The sequence below is a fragment of the Lampris incognitus genome, chromosome 19, assembly GCF_029633865.1.
Source record: "Lampris incognitus isolate fLamInc1 chromosome 19, fLamInc1.hap2, whole genome shotgun sequence".
NCBI lineage: Eukaryota > Metazoa > Chordata > Actinopteri > Lampriformes > Lampridae > Lampris > Lampris incognitus.
The window spans coordinates 5,532,364-5,547,884 of record NC_079229.1 but is presented as its reverse complement, the minus strand read 5'-3'; the positions used below and the strand labels follow the sequence as shown (position 1 = coordinate 5,547,884).

The following is a 15,521-nucleotide window of genomic DNA, read 5'->3' as shown; positions in this document are numbered from 1 at the left end:
TTTGGACTATCTTGTCAGATCAGTCAAGTCTGCCTTTTGAGTGAAACTGTCTTCAATTTGTGCAGTCAAGACTAAAACAATCTTTGCAAAAAGGAAAACAGAGCACAGTAGTGTTTCCTAAAAATCTGGTCTTTGTAGAAAAGTGGACATTTCAGCAGCATCAGTGGCAAGTTAGCAATTTGCAACGTCATTCTGGAAGCCCAGATTACCTTTGGCCTCTACACATTGTATGTTGTCATTTGACACAGGCGTTAAATGGACCCAGAGAGCACATATAACATAGCCTGTGTAAGTCAGGTGCCAATGGATTTGCTCAGGAGCTGGCCCCACTAAGCTATAGAGACAGGGATGTCATTTTCCAGCCTGGTTCAAATGAGTCAACCTAATGTTGTTAGCAAAGGGAACCATGTGGTAACCAGATGATCTTTGAGGTTTACTGCCGATTGTTGAATCTGAAAGAATTTCTGTGATGCATGTTGCCTCACCTTAATGTATTTATTTCAGAAATCAAACTCGTGTCAGACGAACACACGCATAGACTAGTTACTTAAATGAGTCCTCCAAGTGTTAGTTATATTTCTACAGCATGTCCGTTCGATGTAGATTTGAGTCATCCACTTTGCTTAACAAGACTAGGTAAAAACCTAGTATATGGCTGGACCTCGACTACGTTTATCAAACGGCTTTTTTTGTGCGATTCATTTTGAAAGCGCAAAGGCCAATGAGGAAACTCCAGCTCGGCTGTCCGACCAATGGTGAAACTCACTCTCACTCACTCACTCACTCAGGGACAACCACACTCACTCACGGACAACCGCATGTGTAGGGCTGGCCCCGCTGTTGCAGTCCAAAGGAGAAAAAAAAGAAAAGAAAAAAAATATCAAATTAGGCTAGCAGTAAGAAGTAACAACTCCGGAACAAACGGGCAGCATAAGCAAGAGATCAAGGGTCAGACGATTACAATATCACTCAGTGGAGCAACAAAGCAACCTAGGGGGCAAAGACCAGCTATTACAAGATGGCAGTCTTTCTCCCGAGTTTATTGGAAAACGCTTTCTTGTAGAAATTTGCAAAAGCATTGAAAGTGCACCAAAAAGGAAAAGTGATTTGTTGAGTGAACTGACAGTGAAGGATAAACAAATGAATAACCATAAAATGGTGTGAGGGACAGTAGACAGTCGTATGAAAACGTGAGGCTCGACATGGAAAATGAGATGCAGGTGGAGGGGGGGGTGTTTTGGGGGGGGGGGGTAAGAGAGAAGGATCAAGAGGCATAAATATTGCTTCGCACTCATGTGGTGAGCTGGCCATTATTTTGTGACACATGCCTGTTGATACAGCCTTGTTGTAGTTTGCTGTGTATTTAAGTAGTACGCCGGTTCTGGGCTACACCCCCTTACACACAGACACAAGCACACAAACTCCCAAGTTAGTGTGAGAAAATCCCCAGTCGTTTATCCTTGTATAAACATCCACATACTCACATATACGCTCACACAGATTCCTGTGCTGTCATGATCCCACAAACACACTCACTTTTCTCACACTCTCACCAAAAAAAAGAAGAAAAGAATCAACAACATTCAAGAGAATTACTCTCCAGTGCATCCAGAAAACGTAGGCTGTTCCATATAAGACGATTCCAATAACTCTACTGTACGTAGCTTAATAAAAAACAAATTTATCATGTATCTGTGACCAAGTATAGGCATCAGGACCCGGCGAACCAAACTTTCTCAAGCTGTTAGGCCGCATGACACATTGGGCCTCATTCACCAACCGTTTCGTGCGTACAAATGTGTTTTTACACACCCAAAGACTTCGTTTAGCTCTCAAGATTGTCTGACAGACAGAAGCAAAGCCTGACGGTTACTAGTAATTCCTTTCCCCTAACATCTATTGTCTCCCTCTTGCAACTTGCCATCACCCAGGCTCGCAAAGACGTCAGTGTTAGCCAGCTGGTGTTTAAATTCAGGGGGTACCCAGTTTCTACACTGGCCTCCGAGACAAAGTTCAGGGCTGAAAAATCCCATGGGTGCGTAAGAACAAATTTGTACATTTGAGAGCGATTGATGAATGGGGCCCATTGTGTGTTTCTATCAGTAATGGAATCCATTCTGTGCCACCACAAGAGGGCTGCCACAGGCCATATTCACATGTCCCACGTCTTTAAATCCAACACATGCAATTTGAATCAGGTCAGTTAAAGGGGAAGTGTGGCTCATTCGGCGTTAATGGCCTTCCAAGGGCAAACAATTAGATCGACCACCATCCGCACATCCACAGTTGTTTGCACTAAGTGAAACTGAATTCCTGTGTTTGACAGCAGAGAGGTGTCAAATAACTTCTGGTACTATTGCTCTGAAGCCAAAGTACAATGTAGGTCAGCATATCAAGTATTTCTCCTGAAAAAAAAAAACCCCAACATAGATCAAAAGAAGAAGTCTACTCCCATCGTCGAGGTAATCAAATTCTCCACGGTGCCTTTAAATCCAAAGTACCGCCAGTCTTGTGCCGGTGCTCTCAAGCCCCCTTTACAGAACTGCATAGAACCGAGTCTGGCCGATATACATCACGTCTTCAAGGTAGCCCCCACCCCCAGCCAAACCACAGTTGGCCAACACGTCACGTTAAGCCTCATATCGGTGATGTGACACATGCCCTGTGCACCGTCAGGTGGGCAGAGTGACGTAACAGAAACTGCTCGACTGGTTCCACAGGGCCACGTTCCTGCAGCGTTAGCGAGAGGAGCGTCGACAATCATCGCAATGGCACCAAGCTGTCTGCATGTATAGTCCCGAACCAGAACCGAGCAGCGCGCCGCCGCCATTCAGCGCAGGCGCACAACAGCGCAACCGAGAAATCAAACCTCTCCGCCACCTTTCATACTCGGGGCTGCACTGGCACCTTTCAGACCTCCGGAGCACACCGGGTCAATTAAGAAAGCCCTCGTCACGACTCGAGGGTTAACTTTCTAAAAGAGGAGTCGGCTCCAGAAGTAGCCATCTGAATGTGTTGGCCCGAGGAACGTGGCAACTAATTGGCGTCGCGATCACAAATGTATCCGAATCCCCCCCCCCACCCGAGTCGCCCCCCCTCTCGACCGATCAACTCGTCGCTTTCTATCTTGAGCTCGGCTTGTTTTGCAGAGCGTCAACCGGACAGCTTGTTTACATAATAACCGTGCGGAAGCCATTGCTTCAGTCGGGCTGGGGGGGGGGGGCTGCAGAAAACAAAAAACAGTAAACTAGCTCTCTGATGTGGGTCGCCTGACCACCTGAGCCGCTCGCCCGTCTTACATGGAAGTGAGCCTGACATGTGGAATAACCTAACCCATGGAAACTTGCACGCGTTTAGCGCCTCCACCTATCAGGGCAACCTCTTCCTACTTGTATTCGTTAATTGGCTCTAATTGCGCCGTCACTCAAATCGCGGGGTCCCGTCCGCTCTGATTTCATTCCCATTTTTTTTAAAACCCATTCTCAGCGGCGTCACCCTTAATAACGTTTCGTTGATATTTGTTAAGTTTTTTTAGTCATTCATTCTTCTTCTGGGGTTAACCTCGTCGACCATGCGCGCGTGTTTACTCTACGTCGGAGCGCGCGTCTGGTCGAGTGTCAGCGCGCGCGACGCGGACGATGTAAACAGAGCGCGAGCGGCTGTGATGGGGACTCGGTGGCGTTCGGCGAGAATACCTGACAACCCGCCCCGCGTGCCAGTGAACACACGAGCGTCTTGTCATTTTTCCCCGGCCGGCCCCCGGCGCCCCCTCCCTCCCTACCTCCCTCCCCGTGTTGCTGGTAGCGCGTATCGGCGGCGGGGAGTCGAAACGCCGCCGATAAAGGCGAGAAAATAAACGCCGAGTTCAAAAGCCCGCTCAAAACAACCGCGGCGTCCACAACCGAATTCCCCAGGGAAAAAAACGTCCTCCCCCCCCCCAAAACACACACCGACGGGTCGCCAGGCTACCGATGTTAGCATGCTAAGCTAAGCGCGCCGTCGCTTGGCGTCTCGGCGAACTTCGTCCCCCCCCCCCCCCCCGTCTCCGGCTCGGTTAATGCACCGTCATCCACTCGGCTCCACAAAACACGTCTACCGGGGGTGGGGAGGTGGGGAGCGCGCCCGGAGGGTACACCCTTCCTCCGGGCCCAACGCACTTGTCACCGTATGTCTGGGAAGCTAAAATAGGTCACGGATACCGCCGCGGCTAGCTCAGTTAGCTAGCCGGCTAGCTGAGCTAGCCGAGGCGTCCGGCTGACTTCTTCTTCGCTCGCAGGGGGGAGACACCGCAGCGGCGGCGAGCTCAGCCGAGAGGCTAGCGGCGGCTAGCCAAGCGAGCTAGCGCAGAGAGGCGAGAGCCAACAAGCCGAGATTGAGGACCTCGTATCGGGGTCACAGATTTCGCTACAAACGGCGACGCGCCGCCCGTCTAACGAAGACCCCCCCCTGCTCTCCCGCCCGCCCGTCCGTCCGTGTGGCTACTCACGATTCAGAACTTTTGGGCTGCGTCCTCGCCGTTAAATCCCGTTCGTCGGAAGCGGCTCTGACCTTCGCGGTAGCGAAACATTTCTGCTGGCTGACTGTGCCGCCATGTTACTCCTGCTCTGAAAACCGACGCTGACTGTTTATCTGGCTGGTGGTGCGGCTGTCCTCCCCCACACCGCGCGCACACACACGCGCGCACACACACACATCACGGGGCACCACCGTCGACTCCGTCACCGCCGATCTCGCAACCTCTACGGCGCGCGAGTACCTGTCTGACGATACGGTTATTCCCTTTTTTTAAGGGAACCCGCAGTCGGACGGGGAAACGCGTGCGGTTGTTTTGATGAGGGGGGGGGGGCACACACACACACACACGCTTAAACGCGTGTGAATCCTGCGTGCGACCGCCGGACCACGTAGGATTCACACGCGAATACCAATTGTTTCTACAATGTTGCCGACGATGAAATCCCAACTTTGTGGCGCAACCAACGTGCAGCATAACACCCGACCCCCCCCCCCACCACCCTCCCTCCCTAACTGGTATCACTCACTGCACAGCGGGTCCGTTCGGAATAAAGGTGCCGTTTACTTGTCCAACTGGTCTAATGTGCACAGCAACAGCGTTGAGTGAGCCACTTTTAGGGTCGAACAAAGTACGCACTTGTTTTCGCCGTGGCTGCGCGACGGAAACAAAAAAAAAAGTGGCACGGAAAGGATGGGAGTCGAAAGTGCCGATGCGTTTTTTATACATATATATATATGTGTATTCTGCATACTCTTGAATTATCAGCACCTCAATTGCCTATTATCAGGTAGGGTCAACTGCCAGGATTTGCCCCCCCCTCCCAAGTGAAAAGTTGTTCCACAGCGCCACCGTGTGACTGGCGTGAATACAGCAACGTCGACGAGCTCGCTCCCAACCCGGCCACGAGACTGGATTATTTAAATATTGTCTCGAGACAGTTTTAAGCCGTATAAGCGGTGATCGCCTTGTCGCATCAATATTTCAGTTTTGCATGGAGCGCTTATCCTTTTAAGGATGGACCAATGAAAACAAGGATGCGACAGGGAGAAAAAACTTGTCATTCGTCACCTCGTACCTGACGTCATTTGACAGGAAGGTATCACCCTAGTTCCAAAACACACCGGAGCTCACTGCGTTTCATTATACATCATTTTAATGGCAAAAAAGTGAAAATGGAAAGTAAAAACCACACAAAACAATCCGCAATCATACTAGTTCTCATTTGGCACAGTCATTGGTAGGCGGGAAGGAAAAAAAAAGACACACAGAATGGGATTTTCTCATCCCCAGCCTATGTCTCAACATCAACTATATTCCTCCAGACATGTTTAAGGTCACGCATACACAACGCCAAATGCAGCAACCGTTCCTCTCAAGGAAAAAATTGATGAGGACAATGCAGTGATGAGGACCATAAAAGTCATTCAATAAACCTCACAAATGGATACTTCCCGTAGGGCTACTTTCCTACTGAAATCTGACATAATTGTTCGCTTTACATGATTCAAATTAAAATAAAACAATACACGTATTCACTGGAATTGTGACATTTCCACCAAAACTGGAATATATTCAATTTAACTTCACCCCAAGTCCGTTGGTCTGTTGTAAATGTCAAACAGGGCTGAGTTCTCAAATTTAATCTTACGTTGGGTTATTCTGACATTTTAGCTGGCAGTCTCCCATTATCAATTTTGTATATTACTAGGCTGGGAATCCACCTATTACCATGGAGATTCTTTCTTCCCTTTTCGCTCTGCTTCCTTTCGGTACTCCTCACCATTCCAACATCAAGAACACTTGCATATGGATTGGGAACTTAACATGCTTTCATCAAAATTACATCTGTATAGGCCAGTCACATGGGGAAAAAAAAAACATTCAGAGGACAGGATTCATGTCCCTTCTAAAGCTCATAGAAAATGTTATGTCTAATTACATATGTATATGAAACACTCACCAGCAGCCGGGTTCTAAAGATGAGGTCTTACACAAAGACTGTATGCAACCATCACTCATTTTATGAATCCATCAGGGGTATTAAAAGGATAAAACAGTCATTAACTGCTACCATAGAATGTGTCAAAAATCTCTTACATAAGAAGAAAAAGGGCAGAGTGGATCTGAACTAGAAATTATAAATATATGAATGAAATAAGAAGACTAGTGGAAAAACAATACAATCTGGAATATACAGTATCTAAGTGTAAGCATGAAATGATCTGTTGTTGGGAAAAATAAAACTGAACACTGAAATGATCAATCCTAAATCCTATTAAAAAAAAAAAACACCCTGTAGAGAACAATGGGTATCGATAGGCACTTTTTAAATAAGGTCTTCTTGTTTTCTTCTTTACATTTGCTTTCTTTTTTTTTTTCTTGTAATGCCACAGTAGAGCAATGATTCTGAAATCAAGGCGTGCTGGACAGCTGGAAACACGAATGGCTAAGTGCATTCTAGCCGTGGATGTCCAGCTGGGAGGTCAGTTCTGCAGGAGCTAAAAACGTATATAATGGTGGAAAGACAGAGCATCGATAGGTTGGATACAGCCAGCGAGGCAGAGGAAGAAGGAGCTCTTTTGAGGGGGCGGTTGGGGGGGGGGGTGTAGGACAAAGGAAGGCTTTGGGGGCATACATTTATGACGATTTCTCTTTTCTGGGTCTTAGCGAATCAGCTCCATTGGAACTCACTCCATTTACTCCATTAGCTGAAAACAGAGGAAATCAAAATTAAACTCAATGAGCTAATTAGCAACAATGTGTGGGTAGATGTATTACTTCATATACCATCATCATCATCATCATTATCTTAGCCACTTATCCTGCTCTCAGGGTCGCGGGGATGCCGCCAGGCCATCACAGGACTCCCCCCCCCCCCCACGCACACACACACATGCACACACCCATTCATTCCTAGGGACAATTTAGTATGGCCAATTCACCTGACTTACATGTCTTTGGACTGTGGGAGGAAACCGGAGCCCCCGGAGGAAACCCACGCAGACACGGGGAGAACATGCAAACTCTACACAGACAACGATCCGGGATGACCCACCAAGGTTGGACTACCCCGGGGCTCGAACCCAGGACCTTCTTGCTGTGAGGCGACTGCGCTAACCACTGCGCCACCGTGGCGCTATTTCATATACCATTTGATAAAAAACGGACTATTAATGGTTCAAGGACATGCAAACACTTCTTTGTGGTCATAGCTCACCTTTGTCTTTCTTTGACTTGCTTTTGGGGGGAGCTTGTTTCTTTTTCAAGGTCTGAGTCTGGGCGTGCTCCCTCCACCGACGCAGCTGGAAGTTGATGAATTTCCACATCATAAAGGCCTGAGTAATGCAGATAGCTGCAAGAACAGTGACCCTAATAGAGAAAGAAAGACAAGACAGACCCCATGACTCCCAGAGGAAACTAGAGAAAGATTGGTTCCACTTTAACACTGCTTTCAAAAAGTCAGATATCAAAAATAGCCTCTTCCTTCTTCTCCGCTAAAATATTTGCTGACAAAACTTTATAAGGGGTACAAAGTGAAAAGGTTTATGCTTGTAACAAATCAGGTCATGATGAACTATCTCTGATGCCATTGTCTATCATGTATTTTAGGATTATTCCGTTATCTCTCTTCTCGCACAAACCTACCGCACAAAGATGACATTATAGTTTCCTGAGGCCGGATCGAGGTTTTGTCGTTCGGCCGTGCTAAGGCCAAAGCCCACAGTGAGGACAGACAAGGACAGGGTGAGCAGTCGTCCGACGACAAACAAGACAGCCCATATGGTGAACCTGAAACACATGCACGCACACTTCAACCAATGACAACGATTCGAGACCTGCTCGCAAGCAGATCCCTAACGCAGATGATGCAGGGTAATGATAAGTAGAGGATTTCTCCCTTTGCCAATAAACTTTGGACATGACTCACGTTCTGCAACGGAGCAAGTCATTTTCGCAGACTGAAAAGTCAGTTGTCCTCGATGTAGGAAGTGAGAACTCACCCTGTCTGCTTGTTCTCGTTGCTGAAATAAACCAGGCGCGAGACATGGAAGAGCAGCTCGACAAAGTAGTGCAGCACCAACAGGACCAGACCCAGACGGTTGAGGCTGAAAGACACAGAAGGACACGGTTTTTCTTTATTCCTACCAACAGGGACCAGAGGGAAGGGGGGGGGGGGACATTTGAAGAGCCTTGGGCCGCGTTCTGATTGCGTACAATGTTCTTTTGCTTGTAACCAACTCTTCCAAGGGCAGGGTACAAAGAAAAAGAAAAGGTCACAGGTTCTCAGCAATCAGGAACACAGCTTCAGGCTTTTGAAAAAAAAAAAGAGGCAGCTCTCACTTTAGAACGTAGGCGCCTGCGATATGGACCAGGTACAGGGAGATGTACACAAGTTGGCGTGGAATATCCTCCTAAAGAGCAAACACAAAGAATCAGATGCTAAACATGATCCAAATATTTGTGGTAGTGTTGCTCCACAAATACACTCTATATAATCCACTGCCTCTGTGTTATTGCTATTTGGGAAAGCATTGCAATTCTCTGAAACAATGAAAACATAATCAAGGAAGTCAACCAGGAAACAGCCTCAGGGTCCAAACAACCATTACATCATCCTATTATTCCAATAAGTCGGGCCACCAACCCACAAACAAGACACACAAACACAACGCTTCATCAAACTCACCTTCTTGGTTTTTTGGAAGTACAGTTCTGGGATAGCGTGTAACCAGTAGCCCAACTGACAGATGTAATAGAATTTCAACTGGAATCTGAACAAAAGAATCAATTTTTTTAAATGGGGGCAGTTCAGGGTCTCATTTCCAACCGAGTCACTTTTGACTTTTTATGACTTCTTGTCAAAAACACCCAACCGACATACGGGACCACACAATTCTTTTGATAAACAAAAGCAGAATTCACAGCATAACAAGTCGCCGTATACTATTAAAACTATACTACTCGGTAAGTATAATGATTAATGAAATTATTGTTGAATTATCATTGATAAAGATTTTTTGAAACACTTGCATTTATTATCAGAAAGGTGTGTTCCTGCCATTTCACATAAATCATCTGCACCTTAAGGGTTTGGTTTCAATCACCCATGCCTATCAAGGCCTATTTTACTGTTCAAAAATCCCCTTTGGGTCATAGCTGACCAACAGCAAAAACTCTCAACACGGTCAGCAACAAAATGAGTCTGTAGGCTCTATAAATTTAGCTACCATTTCAGTTTTTTTTTTTACATGCAATGGAACTCTAAACCCACACTGCATATTCTACAGTCTGTGCGTACTCACGGCATCAGTACATGGGGATACCCCTCCCACAGGCTGACAGGGTTAGACAGGAAGTTTTCCTGAGAGAAAAGTATAAAATCACAAACAGTACGAGGACCTTTTCTTTACAGTATCAATTTCGACAGTTATGGCAACGGCAGTCTTGGATGATGGTTCATACCGAGAGTAGGATGCTTGCGCCCCAACCAAAGGAGAAGAGGTAGAATGCGCTCAGCTGGCCGGACTCATTGAACTTGCTGTGCTTGGTCTTTGAGAAATGCATCTTCCGGTTGATTTTCTGCACAGATAAACAGTAAATCAACAAAGTGGAACAATTTTATGGATGGAAATTCAGTGGGTGTCTACGTGCATCACTTACATCCAGTACATACTCCTGGATGATGGCGTGCATGATGATGGCAACCAGCATGTAGAAGAAGACAGCGGCCAAGTCCTTGATGCCATGGAAGAAGTAGTTCACAGCCGTTTCCTCTAGGCCCTCTGGAAGACACACAAAAGTCATTATGTAAACAAACAGTAACACAACCTCATTTACCAAAACCACAAACCTCCCAGCTAACCAGTTAAATAAACTCACATAATAAACAAAATAACAGGCACGCTAAAAATATTTTATATTGATTGCACACAATTACTGCAATTCTCTTGCCTTTTTATCCAAATATAAAGAGGGCATTCAAGTCCAACACAGACAACTCAGAAAGGTCAGTACTACTTTTGCGTGTATTTGTAATTTGTGATATTGGGCTATACAAATAAAACTGACTTGACTTAACTTTCATATCAGCCTCCTGGGCATTTCGCGACTTTGATTAACCTTCCCCCCACTGATATGTTTGGATAAGTGAAGGAAGGTTTCACATAAGTCTAATTTGCATCATTTGCAAAAGTCAGCATCGCTAATGATCATGATTTTTAATTATTTTAAATGCAGACAACACCTTGTCTATTTTTCTAAAGTGTATCCATCATCAACCACACAGGCTGCAGCCCAGTTTTCTGTTAAGGACCCAGAATAATTTGTATGCAAAGTCCTACTGTACTATACTAGACGGGGGGGGGGGGGGCATCAAAAGGATACATAATCAAAATTCATGGCAACCAGTCCCTTGAGTTCAGTGAGGAAATCTGGCAAGTTTGCGTCTCACCATCAGCTATGTAAAAGCGTGAAAGAAACGACATAATAATGTCTAGATAAAACCAGAATAAATCTGCTGTATTTACTCTTTACAGATTATGTGATTGCATATAGAGTAAACTCAGATTAAGTTTCAAATGTATTTGTTACGTGCATCAATTGGCCTACACACCGTTAAGTCAGTACAATGAAATGCTTGTGGCTGTTCTCAATGATGAAGTTTTAAAAGAGAATTAAAAAAAAAAGAAGGTTAAAAAGTTTTAAAAAAAACTAAAATAGGGTCAAATACAAGTCTTGAGGTGAAATATAAAAGAAAAATATAGAGGGTAGCAATCTCTATCCTTAAGGTATATACCATACAATGCTCATTCACATACATGCTTGTATGTGAATGTGCATGGTGCAATTATGCCACCTGTTTACTTGAAAAGATTTTCCTGCTGCTGCCACTATTTAGATTAGATACAGGCTGTAAATGAATTACAAAGACAGATATGTGTAAGGCCTCTCAGATAAGCACTCATGAAGCTCAACCAGCAAGTAGCATTCAGGAATAAGTCAATCACCTCCTAGAATATAGCAGTGAATATATTCTAAGGTTGTACAACTACAGGCCTTTAACATGATGGAAGTTGGCAAAGAAAATGCTAACCTTGGGACAACTAGAGCTTGAATTGATAGTGCTGCATTACACCTTAGCCCAAATTTCCCCGGACAACCTTACCACAAGAGAACTTAATAAATCAGGCAGACTAAATTTAGCTCAGACGGGAGAGGGAAAAAAAAGTGTAAGGCCACGCAAGTAGAACTCTGGAATCCAAACGAAAAACTTCCAGCAAAGCCTGCTCCAAGAAAATAATGCATGAAAAGATTTAAATCAAACTTGCTGTCTTATGGCCACTGCACCCCCCCCCCCAATAACAACATTAATCCCAAAACTCCCACACCATGAAATAGTCAAGAGATCCTGCAATCAAAATAGTCCTAATCCATCCAATAATTCATCAAAGTGCGCACAGTCTATTCTAATCTGAGTATAATACATTCTCATCCATAACTTACCATTTGCTGAGATGGTCACATTGTATTGGACGGTTATGAATAACACTGCAACTTTGGAGGTGGCCTGTGCAGAAGGAGGGCAGGATTAGCTTGTTATCAAAAATGCACTGCTACCAATTCAGGTGTGCACAATATGAATAGTGTGCACCAAGATCAAAACGTGGAGGATTGCACGATTCAAAGTGGATCCCCCTTTGGTTTGAGTGCAACTGTAACTCCAGACATAACATTTGGGTTCTCGGCTGGAGGTCATCCAGAAACTCGACCAGGTCACATTTCACTCTTTCCACGCGTGTGGGGAACAAACGGTTGTTTATTAAAGAAAGATTCGGTCCCAACATGAATGAACCGGCATTCCGGAGCGCCGGTCGCGCCACACCAAAAACTACAACTCCCATGATGCCTCACGGACTCCAGGAAGTGCGGCGCTGGGTTTTTGTTTTTTATATATATATAAGCGAGGCTGAAATACGCTCGGGTTTCCAAACACAGAATTCCGAGCAAGTAGAGCAACAAAAACACGCCAGCGAACTCGAACCCACGGCCTCTAAACCAAACTCCTGCTTTGGACGCAGCGCGGCCCCGAACTCGGCTCGGTTTTCGCATAAGCGGGTTTCTAAAATGACAGCCCTCTCAGTCGCCGTGTGATTGCCACGTAACACGTCTGCACATCAAATTTAACCATGTTGGATCGCTGCACACACACACACCAGCAATGACGTGCAACCCAGAGCCGGTTAAAAAAAGAGGATACAATGTAACAATTTGAGCAACAGACGCTCTAGATAAGCAACTTTACTCGTTCTACGGAGCCCGCGGGCCAACGGCGCGCTCTGGATTATTGATTTGGCCACGGGAGCTGCCAGATGGGCAACGGGGACCAGTTATGGTCCCGATTTCAAAGAACTTACAACAAAAAAAATGTTCCGGCCCAAAGCGAAACAAACAGCGCGAGACACAATTAACATAAAAAAGGGGGGCCGATGACTGACTGCAGAAACTTTTTTGAGAAGAAGAAAAAAAAAGAGAAGGAGGAAGTAAACGTGAATAATAGCTTGGACAGCCATGTCGATTTCCAGCAGATGAGAGACGGCGAGTACTCCATCATCATCATCATCATCTGCAGCGGCGGTCTCGTCGTCGCGCTGAATAAGCGGACGTTCTCGTACGGTTCTGCAGCTTAGCGGCCATTCAACATGTGGACCGGACCTACCTCAAACATCAGTCCGAGAAGGAACACCATAGCAACACAGGAAACAATATCTGCATGGTTCTGGATGACAAACTCGTGGCTCAGCACCGGCGGATTCTTGCTGGTCTTTTTGCGGACCCCCATTTCGGAAAGGATTTATCCGAGCTGACTTTGGCGCGGGCGAACTTTCTTTTGGAGCCCGTGTGAGTAACGTGTCGGGGCTCTTTGGCGGCGCCGTTATAACAGTTGCACAATACGCTCGGCCGGGCCAGAGAGCGTGGATGGCGTGTCACTCGGATTTTTTGTGTGGGACGTTCCGGAGATGACGCGCTGCGATTCTTCTTCTGCGGATTTTTTTCTTCCCCCTTCTTAAACGGTGGTTGTCAAATAAACTCTTTGGCGCACCACCGCCACCAACCGGTGGGGAGTATGAATCGGAACAATACTATAAATCTACGCCTGTGAGAGTCTATAAACGGCCAAACTAAAGCACTTGGGGCCTCGATTCTTTTTTTGGGGGTTATTGGGGATGATCGGGGGCACCTATAAAAAATAGCAGAACATTAAAATATAATTATAATTATGCGTGATTATGCAAAATATGCGTTTTTCTAAAAAAAAAAGGCTAAAAACCACGTTTCTCGGCGTTTCAGATGATTCTGAGCATCTTTGATTTTTTTCACCTATATAAAAAAAAATTTCTGGGACTTAGAAATGTTTTGGCATTATGCAAAATATATGCATTTTTGCAAAAATGCACTTATGATCCTCGTTTTTTTTGGAGGTGGTAGGTATTGTTCCAGAGAGGACCAGAAAAATAGCAGAACATTAAAATAATTATAATAATTATGCATAATTATGCAAAATACGCATTTTCTAAAAATGGCTAAAAACCACTTTTCTCAGTATTTCAGATGATTCTGAGCATTTGGGGGAGGGAGTTGGAATGGGGGGGGTTAGGGGCAGGGGGAAGGCGGTTAGCTGGCAGGATGAAGAGGAGGGAGATTTAGACGGGTGGATAACCACACCGCTACATTGTAGCGGGGTTCTTCTAGTACTATAAATATACGATGTTCGAGGATGACATACTGATCTGTAGTGAGAGTAGGGTGCAGGGTGAGGACAGCCCGGAGAGGTGGAGGTATGCACTGGAGAGAAGAGGGAGGGAAGTCAGTAGGAGCAAGACGGAATTCTTTTGCATGAACAAGAAGGGGGGCAGCGGAATGGTGAGGAGGCAAGGAGTAGAGGTGACGAAGGTGGATGGGTTTTAATACTTGGGGTCGACTGTCCAATGTAACGGGGAGTGCGGAAGAGAGGTGAAGAAGAGTGCAGGCGGGGTAAAGTGGGTGAAGAAGAGTGCAGGCAGGGTGGAGTGGGTGGAGAAGAGTGCAGGCAGGGTAGAGTGGGTGGAGAAGAGTGCAGGCAGGGTAGAGTGGGTGAAGAAGAATGCAGGCAGGGTAGAGTGGGTGGAGAAGAGTGTCAGGAGTGATTTGCAACAGAGGGGTATGAGCAAGAGTTAAAGGGAAGGTTTATAAGCTGCTATGTTGTATGGTTATGAGACAGTGGCACTGACAAAAAGACAGGAAGCGGAGCTGGAGGTGGCAGAGCTGAAGATGCTAAGATTTTCGTTGGGAGTGATGAAGAAGGACAGTATATAATAACAATAATAATGATTAATAATAATAATAAATTAAAATTATGTAGCACTTTTCTAACACTCAAGGTGGCTTTACAATAAACGGGGTGTAACAAGACAACAGATAAACATAACACAGACACACAGGGGTGGATGGGAAGGGGGGCAGACATACAGGGGTGGATGGGAAGGGAGGCTACGAGAGGGAGAAGCGGCAGCCACACACGACGCCAGCAGTACTCTCCCACTTAAACACTTACAAAAAGAAAAGAAAACAAAAAACAACAGCACTGTAGACGTTATTATATTATCATATTAGCGGGACCGCTCAGGTTGGACGGTTTGGAGACAAAGCAAGAGAGGCAAGATTGAGATGGTTTGGACATGGGTGGAGGAGAGATGCTGGGTATACTGGGAGAAGGATGCTGAATATGGAGCTGCCAGGGAAGAGGAAAAGAGGAAGGCCAAAGAGGAGGTTTATGGATGTGGTGAGGGAGGACACACAGGTGGGGTCAACTGTCCAAAGTATAGGGAGTGCAGAAGAGAGGTGAAGAGGGTGCAGGCAGGGTGGAGTGGGTGGAGAAGAGTTTCAGGAGTGATTTGTGACAGAAGGGTACCAGCAAGAGTTAAAGGGAAGGTTTACAAGATGGTTGTGAGACCAGCTATGTTGTATG

The 15,521-nt window shown here is 45.8% G+C and overlaps 2 protein-coding genes across 2 annotated transcripts in view; both read right to left on the bottom strand.

Annotated features, from left to right (window-relative positions):
• ncoa2 (nuclear receptor coactivator 2) overlaps positions 1 to 4,612 on the bottom strand; it is an 85,429-nt gene extending 80,817 nt beyond the window's left edge. Inside the window, exon 1 of the mRNA XM_056299402.1 lies at positions 4,487 to 4,612. The gene's annotated coding sequence lies outside the window, so the exon portion shown is untranslated. The remainder of the gene's footprint in view (positions 1 to 4,486) is intronic.
• Positions 4,613 to 5,654: 1,042 nt separating this feature from the next.
• On the bottom strand, positions 5,655 to 13,775 carry tram1 (translocation associated membrane protein 1). Its single transcript, XM_056299332.1, has 11 exons — positions 13,233 to 13,775; positions 12,020 to 12,083; positions 10,178 to 10,299; positions 9,980 to 10,096; positions 9,820 to 9,878; positions 9,204 to 9,288; positions 8,858 to 8,928; positions 8,518 to 8,622; positions 8,162 to 8,305; positions 7,734 to 7,885; positions 5,655 to 7,224 (listed from the first exon to the last, which is right to left on the bottom strand). The coding sequence occupies exons 1-11, from the start codon at positions 13,353 to 13,355 to the stop codon at positions 7,154 to 7,156; spliced, it is 1,113 nt and encodes a 370-aa protein (XP_056155307.1). The 5' UTR covers positions 13,356 to 13,775; the 3' UTR covers positions 5,655 to 7,153.
• Between the last annotated feature and the right edge of the window lie 1,746 nt (positions 13,776 to 15,521).